This window comes from Callospermophilus lateralis, chromosome 15, assembly GCF_048772815.1.
Source record: "Callospermophilus lateralis isolate mCalLat2 chromosome 15, mCalLat2.hap1, whole genome shotgun sequence".
In the NCBI taxonomy this organism is placed as follows: domain Eukaryota; kingdom Metazoa; phylum Chordata; class Mammalia; order Rodentia; family Sciuridae; genus Callospermophilus; species Callospermophilus lateralis.
In genome coordinates, this window is record NC_135319.1 from 57,971,457 (window position 1) to 57,992,152 (window position 20,696).

General features: G+C 31.4%; 1 protein-coding gene across 4 annotated transcripts in view; it reads left to right on the forward strand.

Annotated features, from left to right (window-relative positions):
- The window catches only part of Kif20b (kinesin family member 20B), a 62,153-nt gene that overhangs the window by 10,754 nt on the left and 30,703 nt on the right, over positions 1-20,696 (forward strand). For 2 of the 4 annotated variants that reach the window (XM_076834236.1, XM_076834237.1), the window contains exons 8-21: positions 65-292; positions 1,341-1,452; positions 2,838-2,909; positions 3,000-3,146; positions 3,807-3,969; positions 4,506-4,793; positions 7,788-7,927; positions 9,558-9,696; positions 10,671-10,899; positions 12,080-12,111; positions 13,205-13,355; positions 17,665-18,898; positions 19,217-19,355; positions 20,268-20,387. In XM_076834236.1, the coding sequence (XP_076690351.1) occupies positions 65-292; positions 1,341-1,452; positions 2,838-2,909; positions 3,000-3,146; positions 3,807-3,969; positions 4,506-4,793; positions 7,788-7,927; positions 9,558-9,696; positions 10,671-10,899; positions 12,080-12,111; positions 13,205-13,355; positions 17,665-18,898; positions 19,217-19,355; positions 20,268-20,387 (3,194 nt within the window). The remainder of the gene's footprint in view (positions 1-64; positions 293-1,340; positions 1,453-2,837; positions 2,910-2,999; positions 3,147-3,806; positions 3,970-4,505; positions 4,794-7,787; positions 7,928-9,557; positions 9,697-10,670; positions 10,900-12,079; positions 12,112-13,204; positions 13,356-17,664; positions 18,899-19,216; positions 19,356-20,267; positions 20,388-20,696) is intronic. The other 2 variants (XM_076834238.1, XM_076834240.1) reach the window with 2 other exon arrangements.

Consider the following 20,696-nt stretch of genomic DNA (forward strand, 5'->3'; position numbering starts at 1 on the left):
TTCCCTCAGTTTTAGTCAATGATTAATTATGTGCTTATCTTTTTTTTTTTCTGTTATCTTGTAGGAAGTTTAACAAACTCTTTGAATGTCCCAGAGTTTGAAGAATCTATGAGAGACTGTGAACAAGCTAGTTTGAATATGGATAATAACACAAAATTTTCGGTGTGGGTTTCTTTTTTTGAAATTTACAACGAATGTATTTATGACTTGTTTGTTCCTGTATCATCAAAGTTCCAAAAGAGAAAGATGTTACGACTTTCCCAAGATGTAAAGGGTTATTCTTTTATAAAAGGTATATTAATGAGTCTTTTTATTTTATTGCTCCATAGTTGTCTCCTAGGTTCTGTGATAACTACAGGAAAGCAAACAAAATTATGAATTTTTCTTCTCATTATTACCATTAAGAAAATAAGAGAATTTTGTGTTTTGGAAGTATGTTTTGGTGTGTTTGATACACTTGAATGTAAAAAGGTCTACATGTGTTTGCTTGAGTATCATTAATTGGGTTCTTAGTGATGGGAAAAGCTGGGTGTGTTTTTATCTTATTCTGTTACTTTGTAACATTGGCCAAATTTTGTAACTAATACCATAGTGACATTTTTCACATCTTTTAAAATCATTACAGTAACAAAGTCATATTAATAATATCATGACCCATGATTTCCATATGTGTATATATGCAGAATTCAGAAGTTTCGTTAGTTATGCTTAATCTTACTGCAGGTCTGCCCTGTGATGTTTTCTGTGTTTTGTTTCATTTTTATAAAATTCTGGTTATGATAAAATTTTTTTAAATAGCTTTTAGTTGTAGTTGCCACAGTACCTTTATTTTATTTATTTATTTTTATGTGGTGCTAAGGATAGAACCCAGGGCTTTGCATATGTTAGGCGACTGCTCTACCGCTGAGCCACAACCCCAACCCCAGCCCCAATGACAAAAAATTTTGATTGTATTAGTCACTAATGAATTACAATCTGTAATATTTCATGGCTATATAATTTGTAGGTTTCATCTGTACTGCTTTGTCTTTTTTTTTTTTCCCTCTCTTGAGTGTCAAATTTAAGGAATTTACCTATTTTTAGTTTTTCCTTTGGCAGGCTCTATTGAAGATCATTTACTTTGTATGTTTGTATAATTTAAATGATGTAATATTATAATCCTCTCTTCTGAAACATTTATCTTGAGGAATATGGAATAACTGAGTTGACTCAAAGTAGAATATATTGTTAGAAGGAAGATTTCATTATATGTCACTGGAAAAATACCTTCAAAGAGATCATACTATAGGACAGGTCCTATGTTTTCATAAATTGCTATGTGTCCTCTTTATTTCTTAAAGATCTTCAATGGATTCAAGTGTCTGATTCCAAAGAAGCATATAGACTTTTAAAACTGGGGATAAAGCAGCAGAGTGTTGCCTTCACAAAACTGAACAATGCTTCCAGTAGAAGGTAAGGAATAAATCCTGTGGAGTAATCCTGAGGACTCATAGTATTCTGTGCTAATTTAAATACAGCTTATTTTAGATTAAATTGGGCATTAAGTTCTCTGATATGTTAAACTAATTCATAGGCATAAAAGACTTCAGTAGAGTGAAGAACACTAAACACAGAATATTATCAGTTCTATATATTGTCTTAACATTAGATTCACTAATTTGAAGGAAGTCTAAAACATTTTTACTTCAAACAGGGTTTCTTTTTTTTTTACATATTTTATTAGTTGTTGTTGGGACTTTATTTATTTTTTTTAATGTGGTGCTGAGAATCGAACCCAGTATCTCACACATGCTAGGCAAGCACTCTACCACTGAGCCACAACCCCAGCCCTCTTTCTTTTTTTTAACATTTATTTTTTTAGTTATAGTTGGACACAACACATTTATTTTATTATTTTTATGTGGTGCTGAGGATCAAACCCAGGGCCTCACATGTGCTAGGTGAGTGCTCTACCACTGAGCCAAACCCCAGCCTCCCCTCCCCCTTTCCCCCAACACAGGGTTTCTTTATCATTGAAATGACATTCTCAGTTCTCTTTAAATTTTGAGACAGTGTCTTGCTAAGGGTCTCCCTAATTTATTGAGCCTGTCCTTGACTTGCAGATTTCTTGCTTCAGCCTCCCAAATCTTTTTACTCTTTCTTTATGTCAGTACCCTAGCTCATTTTTGGAGTAGCCTAGAATGGTGGTCTTTTCTCTGTTTTTCCCACTTACCCCATGAATACTATATATACACTACATTAGGCTATGTTTCAAGGAGTTAAAGATGTTTTTGATGAAAGTGTTAGCAGGTAGGAGACAAAGTAAAGACGTTTCAGAAGTGAGTTATTTAAAACAGATTTTTCTCTTAAGGGTAAAGACTTTGTCTTAAGAGCCATAGTCTCATATTCAATTCTAGGGGGTTTGATATATGATTCAGATAAGTCTGTATAAATTCAAATTTGTTTGGCTTTAGCTATGTGTTTGAAGAATATTAGCTGAAAATATATATAATATTTGAACTAATGTGATCTTTGCACAAGAAAATTGAGTATTATAAATTACTTCCTTAGTGGAAGTTGGAATGTCAAAGGAGGAGATTTGAGGGATTTAAAGCTAGGCAAAAGATAAGATGATTTTAGTGGATATATAAGTATGGAACACTGGATGGACATAAATGGTAACTATTTGGAAAATGCCCTGGTTGGACTATCATTAATACAAGAATATGAATAGAGGTCCATTTGCAATTCTTAACTCTTTTATTTAGACTGCAGAAATGGAAAGGTAATATTGGAAATATATTATTTGATTATTAAAAATGGAAAAATAATATTTGATCTTTGTATATTTCTTTTAGTCACAGCATATTTACTATTAGAATATTACAGATCGAAGACCCTGAAATGTCTCGTGTTATTCGAGTTAGTGAGTAAGTTGACATTCTTTAAATTGTAATTATTTTTAATTGTTTTGAAGAATTTTAAAGTAATCTTTTTTTTTTTTTTTTTAATCAATTCAGATTGTCTTTGTGTGATCTTGCTGGTTCCGAACGAAGCATAAAGACACAGAATGAAGGTGAAAGGTTAAGAGAGACTGGGAACATAAATACTTCTTTATTGACTCTGGGAAAGTGTATTAATGTTTTGAAGAACAGTGAAAAGTCCAAGTAAGTGGTATTGAAATAGTATGTTAGGTATTATATTTAAACTCAACTTTGGTGTTTTAAGAAAGCACTAATTTAAAAATTGCTTCTTATGTATGCTTTATAAGTACTTAGAGATCTTGGATTTAAAAAGTGATAGAAATAAAAAAAAATGTTATTTGATGCCAGGGACTCATCAAGTAAACTCAGTATTTTTGATAGTAAATATTTACTAGCAGATACTTTTTAGATAGTAAGTTTTTCATGACGCTGGCTTGGCATCACTTTCCACTTTGATCTTACTAATGCATTGTTTGTGTTCTACAAGATATGATAAATTTTTGCTTTAATTAGCATTTTCAGATGAGTCCATGGTAAATGAACCTTCACCATTTCTAGAAAAGTGTTTTATTACATCCATTGCAGGACTTTTTTGGAGGACATAACTCAGTTAAATGTGATTTTATTTACTTTTGGACTAGTTGATTATTGTTAGTACTCTTATTATTAATAGTATTTAAAGAAAACACAGAAGAACTATTACAGTATTACTGATGGAACTAATCACTGACCTAAAGTTTATATCCATGGTAGGTAGCTTAGTTATTTCTTTGTAAAATTTACCAGAAACCTGACTTCAAGAGATTTATTTTAATTTATAATTTTTTGAAAAAATTTCCATAGGTTTCAACAACATGTGCCGTTCCGGGAAAGTAAACTGACCCACTATTTTCAAAGTTTTTTTAATGGTAAAGGGAAAATATGTATGATTGTCAATATCAGCCAGTGTTGTTTTGCCTATGATGAAACACTCAATGTGTTGAAGTTCTCAGCTCTTGCACAAAAGGTAAATATATTCAGATTTTGCAAAATTTATGAAGCCATCTCTTACTATTGGAATATGAGCAATTTTCTTTGAAATAAATGTTTTGCATTTATTACTCTAAGCCTAGGAAATACTTGAAAGTAAAAATGTAAATATGTGAACCAGTATGAAGACATGAGAAAAGATTTAAAGTTGTCCCTATAAGAACTAAAATCACCTATAGTAATAAGTATTAATTATAAGCATAAGTTAAAATTAATGAGTATTCTTGGAGTTAATTGTCTATTCTGCTATTCATCTGGTTCACTTAGTACTAGATAGTCAGAAAGGCTTTTGCTAGAAATATTGCTCAGATCTTAGAAAGGTAAGATTTACCTGTAGTTCTCATGTGTAAGTAGATTTTTCTAAACAGAATCGTCATTTATGGATGCTGATTTCTTTTTATGTTTGCAGAGCTATAACATTTAAGTTGTCATTTGACTTAATTTATAAAATTAATTTTTAGTGGATAGTTCTTGCTTTTTTTCTTTTTAAAAGTCACATTGATATTTTAACAGGTTTGTGTTCCAGATGTTTTGAATTCTTCTCAAGAGAAATCTTTTGGACCCATCAAATCTTCCCAAGATGTATCATTAGATAAAAATTTAGATAATAAAATATCAAATGTAAAAAGAACCACCATTTCCTGGGACAATAGTCTAGAAGATCTGGTTGAAGATGAAGATTTACTTGAGGATCTAGAAAAAATTGAAGAAAAACAAAATGTTGAAACTGAACTTATTGATGAAGATTTAGATAAAACATTAGAGGAAGACAAGGCTCTCATTAGCTATGAGGAAAAAAGAGTATGTATTAAGAACTCATTTCAATGCTTGGCTTGTTTTTCTGAAGTTAGTATTTAACAATTCTGAAGTCTCTCTTCCTCTTCCCTTTATTTATTTAGGTTCTTTTTTTTAAAATTTGGTGCTGGGTATTGAACCCAGGAGTGCTTTACCACTGAACTGTATCCTCACTCCAGTTTTTAATTTTTAATTTTGAGATAGGCTCAGGGGAGTGTTGGGTGTCTCCCTAAATTGGCTTCATGACCTTGAAATTGTGATGCTCCTTCCTCAGCTTCCTGAGTAGCCGGGATTACAGGTGTGAGCCACCATGCTGGGTTTTTTTCTTTTTTTTTTTTGAGATGGGGTCTCTCTATGTTGCCCAGGCTGGCTGTGAACTCTTGGATTCAAATGATCCTTCTGCCTCAGCCGTACATGTATTTGGGTTTACAGGTGTGTGCCACTCTTGAATATTTTTCTTTCAGGAATACACTAAAATTTTTGTATCTCAATTTTACTTTTTGAAAAACTTCAAACCCATAGAAATACTGATGTAATAAATACTTATTACCTTTTACCTGGATTTGCCATTTGTTTTAAGTATATAGATACACATTTTTTGTTACTTATAGTTTGAAAATAAGATACATCCATAAAGATACCTTATAACTGAGCATTTCATTGTGTATTTCTGGAGAATGTAGACGTTTTCCTCATGATGACAAGACCATTTTCATATCCAAGAAATTTAACATTGAGGTGATAAAATAATCTATCATACCATACATCTTGACATTTTTCCAGTGATATGAATGTGTCCTTTATAGCTACTGTGTTTTTATCTGTAACTTAAGTTAGAACATAACTTTTGAGTATTATGTTCCTTTAGTCATTTCTAATCTAGCATTGACAATTGTTGGAAATTATTAAAACAATTTCTCTAAGTGTATCTACATTTGTGTAATTTTCTCTAATTCTTAACATTTATTTTAGAGATATTATTTATTGTTTTAAATAGTGAGGCAATGTGTGGTTATTTAAACATTTTAAAGTAGTATTACATTTATGACAGAATGTGATTAAAGAAAATTATGCATAAAGATCTCTAATCTGCTACTCATATGAATAGTGAGTGGTATACATTATTGTTTTGTAACCTGACTTTCTTCATTTAAAAATAAGTTGTGGGGAGGCTGGGGATGTAGCTCAGTTGGTAGAGTGCTTGCCTTGCATGCATAAGGCCCTGGTTTCAATCCCCAACACCACCAAAAAAAAAAAAAAAAGTGGGGCTGGGGTTGTAGCTCAGTGGTAGAGCACTTGCCTAGCATGTGTGAGGCACAGGGTTCAATCCTTAGCACCACATAAAAATAAATAAAATAAAGATATTGTGTCCATCTGCAAGTGAAAAAACAAAAATGTTATGGCTGGGCTGGGGATATATCTCAGTGTTAGAGTGTTTATCTAACATGCTTGAGGCTCTGAGTTCAATTCTCAAAAACAAAAAAGTGGCTAGAGGTGGTGGTCACACCTGTAATCCCAGTAACTGGGGAGGTTGAGGCAGGAGGATCCCAAGTTTGTGGCCAGCTTGGGCAACTTACCAAAAAAAATTTTCTTTTTTTTTTCTCAAAAAAAAAAAAAAAAAAATGGTGGGGAGGGAGCTGAGATATGGCTCAGTATTAAAAAAAAAAGCACCCGTGGGTCCAATCCCCAGTACCAAAAATAAAAATTGGAAAGTATAACCTACTAATATAGGCCATTATTACTGCTTATAGTATTTCTGTATGACAGTAGCATAATTGAATTAATCCTTCAAGTTTGGCTCTTGAATTGGGTTCAGTTTTTTAAACAAAACTAAATTATTGCAAACATCAACAGTGGGATAAGTGTTGTCATAGCTAAAACACTGGGCTATATCATTATTTGTGATTATTTGTCATTAAAAGTGATTAGGAGTAGAATTTCAAAGTCAGTATGTCTGTAGAAGTATTTTCAAATATATGGTTGAGACAATCAAAGATCTATAAGCTTAAAGAGAATTACTTGATTAATTTATTACTTAGAAAATTTAATCATAAACCTTAAAAGAGTATCAGGTGTTTTTCTGAATTCTGTAACTTATTTTATTTTTTTAATATTTATTTTTTAGTTTTAGGTGGATACAAAATTTTATTTTTATATGGTGCTGAGGATTGAACCCAGTGCCTCATGCACGCTAGGCAAGGATTCTACCACTGAACCACAACCCTATCCCCTCTAACTTATTTTATTAATCCATACTTGCTATGTTAAGTGATGACTACTTTATTTGTTCACTGTCCATATTACATGATTATATGTATTTTCAAAGGCTACAGAGTTGTTACTTACATCTGGATAGTTTAAAAACCTAGGAAGATAATTATTTGTAACATTTTTTGTGTTTGGAAAGTGAGTATTTTTAGCAATTTCTTTGTTCTGTCTAGCACTTGGGCTTTAGACTTTGACAGAACACTTTTTTATTTAAAAACTTTTTCCTTGATTTTAATTTTTAATTGATGCATTATAAATATATGTAATGGTGCAATTAATTATTACATATTTGTACGTGTACACAATATAACAAACCCATTTATTATAGATCTAGTCTTTTCCCTCCTGTGAAATGCTGATGATCTACCAAGCTCACAGAAGGTCATATGGATTAAATGAAATCAAATATGGAACTCTCCAATGTAGTTCCTGAAGGATAATAAATATTCAGATTTTATCTTGACTTTTTCTCTTAGTGCAGCTACACAGACATTTGAGTTATCATAATTTTTTTTTCATATATCTGTTTCTGAAATGCAGAGAGGTCCACTTGATTTTTCAGACTAACGAATTCCTGCAAGTGTACAGTTTTCAGTGAGAATATTAGCACTATTAGAAGGATGTATATTTATAATTGACTATATAAAAATAGTTTTATCTTTGAACATTTTGAAAGTTTTTCTCTTGATATGCTTATTCTTTTCTAAGAATTTTAATATTTAAATGTTTCAGAAACTTTTGGATTTAATAGAACACTTGAAAAAAAGACTAATAAATGAAAAAAAAGAAAAGCTAACAATGGAATTTAAAATTCGAGAAGAAGTTACTCAGGAGTTTACTCAATATTGGGCTCAACGGGAAGCTGACTTTAAGTAAGTTATTTTTTTTATGACTTAGCATAAAAGTGAAAATTTTATTTACTTGTTCTTTTAAACGTATTTTCTTGTTTTATAATGGGTGTTTTTTGAGTTTTTTTTCCCCCTGAACATCATGATTAGTAAACTTTATTTATTTATTTTTTAATTAATTAATTAATTAATTAATTAGTTTTTTAGTATTGGGGATTGAACCCAATGCCACTGAACCAGATTTCCTAGCCCTTTTTATTTTTTATTTTGAGACAGTTAGGTTCTCACTAAGTTGCTTAGGGCCTCACTAAGTTGCTAAGGCTTGCTCTGCTGCTGGGATTACAGGCATGTGCCATTGTACCTGGCTAGTAAACTTGATATTTGACTTATATATAACATAGGACAAATCACTGCAGAATACACACTCCTAGCTGCACCTAAATTATCTAAGTATCAGTGAACTTCAAAGTACAGAGATAATGAAGAAATTTGTTTTGCTTTTAATGTTTAAAAATAGAATTTCATGATGAAAAGATAACTAGATTAGATTTAGATTAGCAGCAAACAGAGGGACTTTCAGTGGATATTTAAACTCATCTAGCTATGCTGTGAAACTTAAACATATGTATTAGACAACGAAAAGGCCTTAAATCAAGGAACTAATAAATCTCATGGAAGTTAGATTAAAAGATCATGTGAAGCCCAGAATGTGAGGAAGACTCTGTTACAAAGTTAAAAGTTGGTATTTTAAAAGGCTAATTAAATTGGTAATTCTTGGCAAGATTGATCAAGAGATAAAAAAGGTGTAAAAATGATCAATGAATTTAAATCAAGGAATTTAAAATAAGCATCATTAGAGATGTTATAGATATTAAGAGAACAAGTACAACTTTGTCAGTTTGAAAATTTAGACAAACTGCATAAATTCCTCAGAAAATATAACCCATTGAAAGATAATAGAGCATCTGAACAGTTCTAGAGATATAAAGAATATAAACCTATAAATTCAAACCTTCTCACAGAGAAATTATTAACCCAGATGGCTTTGCTAGTGAAAATACTAATTGTTCCAGGAAGAATGAATACTGATTTTTATGGAAACTTTTCCAGTATATAGAAGATGTATTCATTGTATAAACATAGTATATTGATTTTATTTTATTTTTGTACATGAGATTGAACCCAAGGAGGTGAAGGATGTGTGTGTGGGGTGTTACCACTAAGCTACATCCCCAGCCCTATTTTTCTTTACTTTTTTTTTTTTTAATTTTGAGATATAGGGTCTTACTAAGTTCCTGAGGATCTTGCTAAATTGCTGAGGCTGGACTAGAACTTTTGATCCTCCTACATCAGCCTCCCGAGTCACTGGTATTATAGGATTGGTGCCACTGTGGCCAACCACAAAATCTTGCTTTTTAAAAATGGGAAAGCATAAAGTCATAGGCCAGTTTTTCTCATAGGAATAGATGTAAAAACATTTTAAAGATGTAAAAATACCTTAGTTTTCTTTACACAAGTTTCAAAACTGGTGTTACTAATTCCCACATGATTATTTAAATTTGCTTTTAATGTGTAATATACTTGACCTTAGAAATTTAAAGCATACAAAGTATTGCCTTTTTGTTTTTTAATGGGATTAATTTGTGTTATGAAGGGAAACACTCCTTCAGGAAAGAGAGCTATTAGAAGAAAATGCTGAATGTCGTCTGGCTATCTTCAAGGATTTGATTGGTAATTGTGATACCCAGGATGAACCAACGAATGGAGTTTGTGTTATGGAAGTTGAAACTAAAGTATGTTACTTGAAGTTTTTTAAAAATCTATTGAGGGTTTAGTGCCAAGATTTAGCAAACCACATCAGTGAGGAGAACTGTTAATATAGTTTAGAATTAAAACAGTATTTGCTGTAATATAGCTTTATTATAGTTAGGCATGTTTTATTAGGAATGTAAGTATAGTACTTTATATTAGCTTTTGGACTAGGAAGAATTTATATCTGTTAAATCTATGTTCCATTTTATTACTTGAGTCATTGTATTGATTATCAGCAGATAAGAATGTTTTTTGTTTGATTATGGAATACTCCTCAGGAAGGTGTAAGAGAAGCAACTAGGGATCATTGCTCTGATTAAAAAATATATATGTAAAGAAAATATATATATATGTAAAAAGGTTGACTTTCTTAGGTAACCACCATTCTCTACTTTTAAGGAAAATTTATCCTTTTCTTCTGCTTCCTCTGAAGCTGAAATTGATCAAACATTTCCCTATTAACCTCCACTTAATTCAAGGGCCTGGAACAATGATGTCTAGGCTCTTATTTTCAAACCACTATATTATCAAACCACTATGTTAGACATGGTGGGATGGGGGTGGGTTGTGAGTTGTGAAAATGGAGGATTTGTTTCCTGGGTTATTCTAAAACAACAATTTGAAAAAGACTGATTTTGTAATTGAAATTACCTGAGTTAGGTAATCATAATTGTTTTATGTGTTAATGCAGTTAATGACATTTTTATGAGGAAGTATGTGTCATAAAAATGAATTATGGAACTCAAAGTTTTCATAATTGTTTGCCGTTTTTAAAACTAAGTCAACAACCAGAGATATGAAAAATTGTACACTATATGTGTAAACAGAATTGTAATGCCTTCTGCTGTCATATAAATAAAAAAATAATTAAGAAAAAAAGACTAAGTCAAATAGTACCACATGTAAAGGTGAAACCCAGTGTTAATGTTAGACATGTGGTTTTTGCTGTTTTTAGGAAGCACATAATTATGTAGGACTTGAAGATATTATTGATTCTCTTCGAGATGATGTCTCTGATATTAAGAAACAGGCTGAAATCGCTCACTTATACATTGCATCTCTTGCTGATCCCCAGGAAGCTATTGCTTGTTTGCAGCTAAAGTTTAATCAAGTTAATGCTGAATTAGCTGAAACCAAGGAAGAATTAATCAAAACCAAAGAAGAGCTAATAAAAAGAGAAAATGGTAAGTGGATGTATTTTACCCTTATTTAGACATTATAAATAAGTAAGTTAGTATGCTATTTCTGCAGCTTATTTACCATAATAACCAAAAAAATTATTTGATGAAGGTAGCATTTTTTAGTATTTTTATCATTTGTATTGCCATGGTTCTAAAATGTGTTTTGCCTTCATTTATTTTTAGATTGATATTATTAGAAAAGACTTCTCAAAATAAATTAAAAAAAAATAACAACCTAAAACAAACAAAAATCCTGCCAAACAAAACCAAGTACTAGCTTATAAATGCATTAAGAAATCCCTTAGGAAATTGTAAATGTGTACTGTAGAAAATTCTAGTATGGGCTTGCCACTTTGGAAAGAGTAACTGCTGTGGAGAAGTTTAAAAATAGTTTGTTAGATTGATGCTTTATTTCATCTTTGAAGGATTATATGTATTTACTATATATGTAGGATGCTGCCATCTGAATTTTACTAGAGATCAAATACTCCCCCTTTTTCTGTGTGAAACAAGATGGATAGGAGATTGCAGATCAGTGGTACATCTGCATTTTGACATGGACCAGAAAGAAACTTGCTCCTTTTCTCTTATGTTTTGCTATTTCTTTACTCTTTAGCATATGTTACTCAATTTTGCACTCAGGTTTGTGTGTGTGTGTTTTTTTTTTTTTTTTTTTTTTTTTTTGAGTTGTAGATGGACAGAATGCCTTTATTTATTTTTATGTGGTGCTAAGGATGGAACCCAGTGCCTCACACATGCTAGGCAAGTGCTTTGCTGCTGAGCTACAGCCCCAGGTTTTTTGTTTTTTCTTTTTGTGATACTGGAAATTGAACTCAGGGGTTTTCTACCACTGAGCTACATCCTCAGTTCTTTTTTATTTTGACACAGTTCTTGCTAAGTTGCAGAGGCTAGCCTTGAATTTTCAGTCCTCTTGTCTCAGTGTCCCAAGTTGCTGGGATTACTGGTGTGCACCACTGCACCTGGCTACACAAAGTTTTGAAAGTTGCTTTTTTGTTATATTATCCCCTTGTGGTTGAATTAGTAGATGAGTATTGTTCCCTTTTAATGCTCTCAAAAATCTTTTCCTGAATTTAGTACACTACAACAGCTCATGTTTCACAGTTGTTTATTAATCTAGATTTTTTTAATGCTTAGATGTTTTAATATTCTTTATTTTTTTCAGAATTGGTTCAAGAACTTGAGACGTCTAATAAGGTATTATTTTAATCTTTGTCCTGATAAGAAGTTAATAAAGTAAATTAAAGACCATGAATTAGAACACCGTATGTTTATTTTAAAAATAATTTTTAAAAACTAGTATATGTAGGTGACAAAAAAATGAAAAGTATAGGTGCCTTCACCTTTCTGCTTCTCTTTAGTGATGGTCAGTACAAAGTTATTTCAAATGTTCTAGAAGATTTATACACATGTAGAATTCACACAAATTTGTTCCTTTTAAAAAATTTATACAAATAGGATTATAGTTCTGTGTCTTGATTTCTTCCCTTAAAAGATAATCTTGAAATAATTTTATATTGCACATACAGATATCATTCTTTCATTATGCATATGGTATTGATTAGATATATTTAAATTGTGTTTATTTTCTCTAAAATTACTAAACATATTAAAATATAAGATAAAGCCTGACCAGTATACAGAATATGAATGAGGGTTACTCCTAGAGGGTCCTCTGCACCTTAGTGATTACAGATCACATATTCACCCTAGGTGGTTTAGGGTGGATTTGACTTTTATAGATACTCTTCCTTTTTCTGGATGAGTTGATATTGTACCCTTTTTCTGTCAGCCGTTTTAGGGAAGTATATTCTTTGCATAAAATATATAAAAACATAAGTGATCTAGAAGTGCAGTTTTAAAACTGTGTAGACTGTATCTTATCAGTATATACAGGCTAAAAGCTTAAGTTAAAACTATTTTTTCTGTGAGTTCTTCAAGTTAGGATAATAATACTTAAGAGGCTTTGGTTATAAAATAAAATGATTGTTGAGTTTCTAGAGTGAAAGTACAAGAAACAACTTTTTCGGTGCTTTCATATTTTTCTTTTTACAGTACATTTTGGATGTGACTTTAGGGATGAGTGTTCTTAGCGTTCTCCAGTTTTCCCCAAATGCTACTCAATTGCCAGAGCCATTAGTTATTTTAGGATGAAACAAGAAATAATTTAAAAAGTGTTTCAATAAAATTGAAAATAAAATTTTTATGGCACACTCTTGAGAGGTAAATTATGTAGTTTTAATATTATAGCTTTCTATGTGTGAAATAATTTTAATTAATTTTGCTTTAGGATGAGGCTGGTACATCTTTTTTAGTAAACAGTAAATCGACATGTAATGAAGCAGTTGAAATGCCTAAGGACAGCATGGATAAAACCTATGTACAAAGAAAAAGATTAAATGAAAATCAGCTTCAACAAGATGAACCACCAGCAAAGAAAGGTATTGCTACTTTAAATGTCAGCAGGAGGCTTTTAAGAAAGCTAATTCGTAAATCAGTAAATAGAAAAGGTACAAATAGGAAATTTACTCGTCTAAAGAAAAACTTCAAGAAAATCTAAATATTGTGAATTCTTACATTAACATGTTCTAAACTGTCTGGAGGATAGGTGTATATGTAAAGCTAAGTAAATGTTTTTTGATACTGTGCTTTTATCACTGTGTTTTGTATACCTGTAATTACTTTTTCTACTCTTTTTATAATATTAAAAATTACTTTCATAAGGATAGTACCTATTTCTCCACAAATCTCTTCATGTTGTTTTTTTTTTCTTTGCATTCTTTATTCATTTGGAGAAAACGATACTTGACAGTAAAACTTTGAGCTAAACATTGCCAAACAAATGTACTTTACTAATGTGCTAGGAGACAGTCTGATGAAAAATAGTGAACAGTTGTTTTTTTAAGAAAGTGAGGCTATACTGCATAATTGTTATTGAATTTTGGAAGATAATTCTCAGTTGTTTTATGGGTAAGTATAAAGTGCTTGTTCATAAGGACAAAAGACAGTATAAGGGAGGTTTGACTTGAAATCATCCTCTTTAAGAAAGCTTTGATTTGCAGTTGGTAGTTAAAACTAAATAGTGTATTTTTCATTTCTTTTCTTTCTTTTTTTTTTAGTTGTCAATGGACCTTTATTTTTTTACTTATTTATATGTGGTCCTGAGGATCAAACCCAGTTCCTCTCTGCCACAGAACTACAGCCCCAGCCCCTCATTTGTTTTCTTTATAATGAGCCCCCTTCTATTATCTTGTGTTATCTCAGCTGAGGCTAATGCAAATATTTTTCCCCTTCCTCTTTGAGGCTGTAGAGGCAATGTAAATTATAATAAAACTTTGTCCAATGAACTTTTAAAATTAGTCTATATTAAAGAAAAGGAATTTTGGAATCCCATAATGGGATTATATGATTATAGCTGCCAAAGAACATTTAGATAATTGGGTGAACAAAAAAACATGAATTATATTTGAAAAATGAAAAATTATTTTTGGTGGATACACTGCTGAAAGTGAAACTGGGCAAATTCTTGGGTGTGACAGGGAGGTGAAATTTCTACATTATGCAGTGATTCTTAGCTAAGGGCATACTCTCACTGGGGCCAAAATAGTATCCTTTTTTTTTTGGTACTGGGAATTCAACCCAGAGGTGCTTAACCAGTGAGTCACATCATCAGCCCTTTTTATTTTTTGAGACAGGGTCTTGCTAATTTGCTTAGGGCCACGCTAAGTTGCTGAAGCTGGCTTTCAACTTTCCACCCTCTTTCCTTAGCCTCCCATGTTGCTGGGATTGCAAGTGTGTGCCACTGGACCCAGTTACAAATCAGTATATTTAGAGGGTTAGGGAATTTTAATTTATCAAAAAGAGTTGTAGGATTAAAAAATCTTAAGAATAATTACATAAGTTGTTTTCTTCCACTTTATATATATTATTTGAAAGTCCTCAGAAATGGTTATATGTTTTCTTTATTTTGCTTACAGCTTCAACTATGGTTAGTGAATAGGACTATAGAACCTTATTTGCAGGTAGGATGGCAGATTTCAATTTACAAAGCATTTTATAATCTCAAAAGTGCTGCTGCCTCTATTGAACAGATTTTACATCCGTGGGATGATGTCATCTATCAAATAGGGTGCACAAGACATAACTACCTGACATTTCGTATTTGACTCTTAAGGGACAATGACATGTAGTAGGGCTGCCAGATAGGTGCTTTGTAATGAAGCAACTGATGTTTAGATCTCAGATGTATTGGTGATTATCAGCTTCAAGAAACTTCCAGAAATAATGCCTAGAGTATTGATTCTCATAGTATTGCATATAAAAGATAGCCAAGACTTATCAAATTATTATCTTTGGGATGTGGTCCCAAGAATCTGCATTTAATAAGCACCCTGTGTAATTCTTCTCAAACTAAAAATCACTATTATATATAAATGTTTAAAGAGAGGACCCTATTTTTTTTTATTAATTTTTAAAATTTTTATATGACAGTGGAGTGCATTACAATTCATATTACACATATAGAGCACAATTTTTCTTATCTCTGGTTGTTTACAAAGTATATTCTCACCAATTCATGTCTTCTTACATGTACTTTAAATAATGATGCCCATCACATTCCACCATCATTTCTAACCCCATGCCCTCTCACTTCCCCTCCCACCCCTCTGCCCTTTCTAGAGTTCATCTATTTCTCCTATGCTCCCCATCCCTACCCCATAATGAATCAGCCTCCTTATATCAGAAAAAACATTTAGCATTTAAGGACCCTAAATTTGAAAACAAGAATGTAAATTAATATAACTGGGGGTATGTCAGATTTATGAATTTTTGTGTATATCTAGAATCAGAATAGGTTACTTGTTGTGAACATGTATTTATAAAGATATATATTTGTAAACATATTTATAAACATGTTTGTAAAGATATGTACATATTTATAAGGATATACCCAAACATTTATAAAGATTATTTTGGCAGAGTGATATGTCTTAGAGATAGGAAAGAATGTACATGTTGTAGTTAAAGTTCAAAAATATTTAGATTTATTATTTAGGATAAATCAGACACAGATCGTGTGCCATCAGGGAATTTTGGAGTCTAGTAGCTAAGAGAGACAAACATGTTTCAGTAAAGTCTAAAGAGCTGAGATGCGTCGAATAATGGGTATATTTTCAGTATAAAGAAAATAAATGAAAATACCCTCTTTCAATTCAATGAGCAGCTACCAAGTGAAAGTAAAAAGTTTGTTAACAAGGAGAATTTCAAGGCCTGTCTCCTTTATAAACTGCCTTTGCCCTTATGGATAAGCACCTCGTGTGCTTACTGTTATATCTGGGACCTTTATGCATGAGGAATTTGACTCCTAGTTACTTAGTGAGGATATCATATAAAAATATAGGTGAATTCCACAGGTAAATGGTTAGTGAAGGTGTGAATGAAGATCAAAAGTACAATACAAAGTTGAATGACAGAGCAATGTTGTAAAGAAAGTTTACATGTAAACATCAAACCATGAAGTGAAAAAAAAAGGAAGAAAGCATGAAAAAAAATAAAAAGGAAGAGTTAAATTCTTGTCTGTTTTGAAATAAAATTCCTTGGATGTGAAACACTGATCCATCTGACCCTTATTATTACAACAGAAATAGTATGGAAGCATTAAAATATACAGATATAAACTTTTATGTCTAAAATTTATATAATAGGATTGAGTATTATCTTTCAAAATTTAATCATAGAATCTATGAGAATAATTTAAAGAAATATAATTGGGCAGTTTTGTGAGGTAGGTTTATTTGTCAAAATCAGTGTAATGAAATAAACTTCAGCTAGTAGCACATTTACTATGGGAAAAGTTTAACCTATGCCAATTATAAATTTTGAACTTGTTGTATTTATATAACATTTACAAAAAGGTTTAACATACATTGTATATTAATTCATTTAAAACTCTTAGCACTATTTTTAGAGTAAGTAGAGCAAACAGAGATATCCTTATTCTGGAAATGTGGATCATGAGCCTGAAAAACTTCTCATTTTTAATTAGCCAAATCCTTTTGTACAGATTTTCAGGTTCTGTTAATAGCTAACTATATCCAAAGCACAGTATTATAATCTCATTTGTTTTCTTGTTCTCCATAACAACTCTGGGATAGGTGGATAGGTAGATAATATTTTCATTTTATATTTGAGGAAATGGAAATAGGATTAAGCGTTTTATGAATGAGCTAGTGAACGATAAGCCGATGTTAAATGACTTCTGAGAATTTCAGCTGTTTCTCCACTGATTTAGTTATGAAAATTAAAGGTTCTTAATTTGTAAATCACTAATATTATAGATTCCATGATATAATTGTACTTTATAACTTTAAAGTTCTTGGATGAAGATGTCTGCCTAGGGTGTCTCATTATGATCCCCTCTTCTCTGTCTTATATAATGATAACGTAGTTTGTGGTGTGAACTTTAAATAATAATGAAATTTATACAAGGTAAGTTGAAAAACTAATAATACTACTCAATTAGCTATCATCAGTTTGCTATCCCTCTTTTGCTAACTCTGCATTAACTTGTATAATTGTTATATAGATGGATTTATAGTATATAATTTTTTTCTTTTTTTTAAATAGCTTATTTTGGTTTTTCATTAAAAGTTAACTTTCATTAGTTTCATATTTGAATATTGGCTTATATAGTAATATTTAGTTTTATTAAAGTTTTCAAGACTAATAATAATATTCTTATTTTTAAAGGACCTATGTTTATTGCTTCAATTATCACTGAAGACCAAAAGAAAAGTGAAGAAATGCAACAGACCATTTCAGAAGATGGAAAAGGTATTAGAGTGTTACAAGAAAATAATGAAGAGCTGAAAACGCTTTTATTTACTATTCAGAATGAACTTAAAAATGAAAAGGAGGAAAAAGCAGAATTAAATAAACAGATTGTTAGTTTGCAGCAAGAACTTTCTTTTTCTGAAAAAAAGAGTTTAAGTGTAGAAGTTCAACAAATTCAGTCAAATTATGAAAAAGCAATTGCTGAATTACAAATGCAGAAAGATATAAATCAAGAACTGGAGGAAAAGATCATGAAATTATCAAAGGAGATAGAAACAGCAACGAGGAACATCACAAACAATGTTTCACAAGTAAAATTAATGCAAACAAAAATAGATAAACTACGTTCACTTGATTCCATTTCCCAGATCTCAAACATAGATTTACTCAATCTCAGGGATCTTTCAAATGGTTCTCAGGAACATAATTTACCAAACACAGAATTACACCTTTTAGATAATGAGTTTTGTGTAGACAAACAGGTTAAAGAATGTCCTATTCAGGAACTCAATAGGGAAAGCTCATTCCATTCCAGTATTGAAGCTATTTGGGAAGAATGTAAGGAGATAGTGAAGGCTTCATCCAAAAAAAGCCATCAGATTCAGGAATTGGAACAACAAATTAAAGAATTACAGGCAGAAATAAAAGGCTATAAGGATGAAAACAATGAACTGAAAATGAAAGAGAGGAAGGAGAAGAATCAAGGTGATCTACTAAAAGAAAGAGAAAATCTTATAAAGCAGCTGGAAGAAGAACTGCAAGAAAAAAGTGTTAGTCTTGATGTTCAGGTACAGCTTGTAGTTGAAGGAAAGAGAGCACTTTCAGAACTTACACACGATGTTGCTTGTTATGAAGCCAAAATAAAAGAACTTGAAACAATTGTAGAGACTCAGAAAGATGATTGTAGGCATTCAGCCAAGTTACAGCAAGACATTTTAGAAAAAGAATCTATCATCTCAAAGCTAGAAAGAAATCTAAAGGAATTTCAAGCAAATCTTCAAGATTCTATCAAAAACACCCAAGATTTAAGTGCAAAGGAAGTCAAGTTGAAAGAAGAGATTACCCAATTAACAAGTAATTTGCAAGATATGAAGCATTCACTTCAATTAAAGGAAGAAGAAAAAGAAACCATCAGTCAAGAAGCAGAAAAGTAAGTAAATCTTATTTAAACTGTTGAAAATTTTGCAAAGCATTTACTTTTCTGTAAAATGGGCATAATTTCATCTAGTTAAATATGGTGTGTATGATGAATGAAGGACTCGAACTCTGTTCCTATAAACCTTTAGAAGCAAAAGTTATCTGTAAACATTGGCCTACTTAAAAAAATACTAATGAAATCCTCTGATTCATAATTTGTATATTCCAAATTTGTGAAGATAAGTAATTTTGTAAAGATTATTACCAGTTCACATGATGATCCTAGGTGGTTAATGGTGTGTAACTATAGAAAAGTGATTGTGTTTTTTAGATTGAAAGAGGAGCTCTGTGCAAGCTCTGCTCTTACCCAGAATCTCAAAGCAGATCTTCAGAGGAAGGAAGAAGATCATGCTGAGCTGAAAGAGAAACTTACTGATGCCAAAAAGCAGATCGAGCAAGTACAGAAAGAGGTAGGTTATTTGAAAAGTTGTGTGGCTAATGATAAAGATCATTTCCCTTACCTAGAAAGTGTAGACACTAATTTTAGGATTTAACAGAACACTTTTTAACTTTAATTTTTCTTTAGATGATAAAAAGTTATTTCACAAAAGAAAATTTAACCAATTTAAACAAACTAGAAAAGGCCAAAATTAAGAAAATTATGTGCCTTATGTAGGATTAGCGTATTTTTTTCCTTTTAAGGACTGTTAAAATTGAATTCCTCCAAAAATTAAGAAGTAGCTTTTCTTTGCAGATGATATTATTTAGCAAAGTATGTAGTGCCGCTTTTATGATAACAAGTTTTTTATTAAAATTTTATTATTCTAAATTAAAAATGTACAAAAATATATTTAGTGAGAAGAAAATCCTTCCCACTTCTCCCAGCACTTGTTTCCCTGTAAGTGTTGCTAATTACCTCTTTATCTGTGCTTCTCCCTTCCTCCCTCTGTCATTTTTACCTTCTCCTTAAAAAATGGAAACATACTGATGCTTTTTCCACCTATTATACTATGTATAATAGTATACATTATTTTGCTGGATGTGGTGGTACATGCCAGTAATCCCAGTGGCTCAAGAGGCTGAGGCAGGAGGATCATGATTTCTAAGCCAGCTTCAACAACTTAGTGAGGCCCTTACTCAGTGAGACCCTGCCTTTAAATAAAATACAAAAAGGGCTGAGGATGTGACTTGGTGATTAAGTGCCCCTGAGTTCAATCCTTGGTGCCTTAAAAAAAAATAATAGTATACATTATTTTATTATTATCTATATACTTTTCTAATGCATTTTTAGAGGACATGAATTTTGAACCAGTGGCTGTGAATTTAACAAAAAGCAACAGTTGAAAAAGTATTTAGTATGTTTTATAAACAATACTTTGTAGGTGTCTATAATGCGTGATGAGGAAAAATTACTGAGGAGTAAAATTAATGAACTGGAGAAAAAGAAAAACCAGTGTTCTCAGCAAATTGATCTGAAACAGCGAACCATTCAGCAACTTCAGGTAACATTTTTATTTTTAATGATGAATTAAATGCTTTCTGTTGGTATATTTTATTATCTAATTAACTATGTAAGTTCATTTTTTTAATTAATTTTTATTGTAGGTTGTTCAAAACATTACATAGTTCTTGATATATCATATTTCACACTTTGATTCAAGTGGGATATGAGCTCCCATTTTTACCCCATATGCAGATTGCAGAATCACATCAGTTGCACAACCATTGATTTACATATTGCCATTCTGGTGACTGTTGTATTCTGCTGCCTTTCCTATCCTCTACTATCCCCCCTTCCCCCTCCCCTCCCC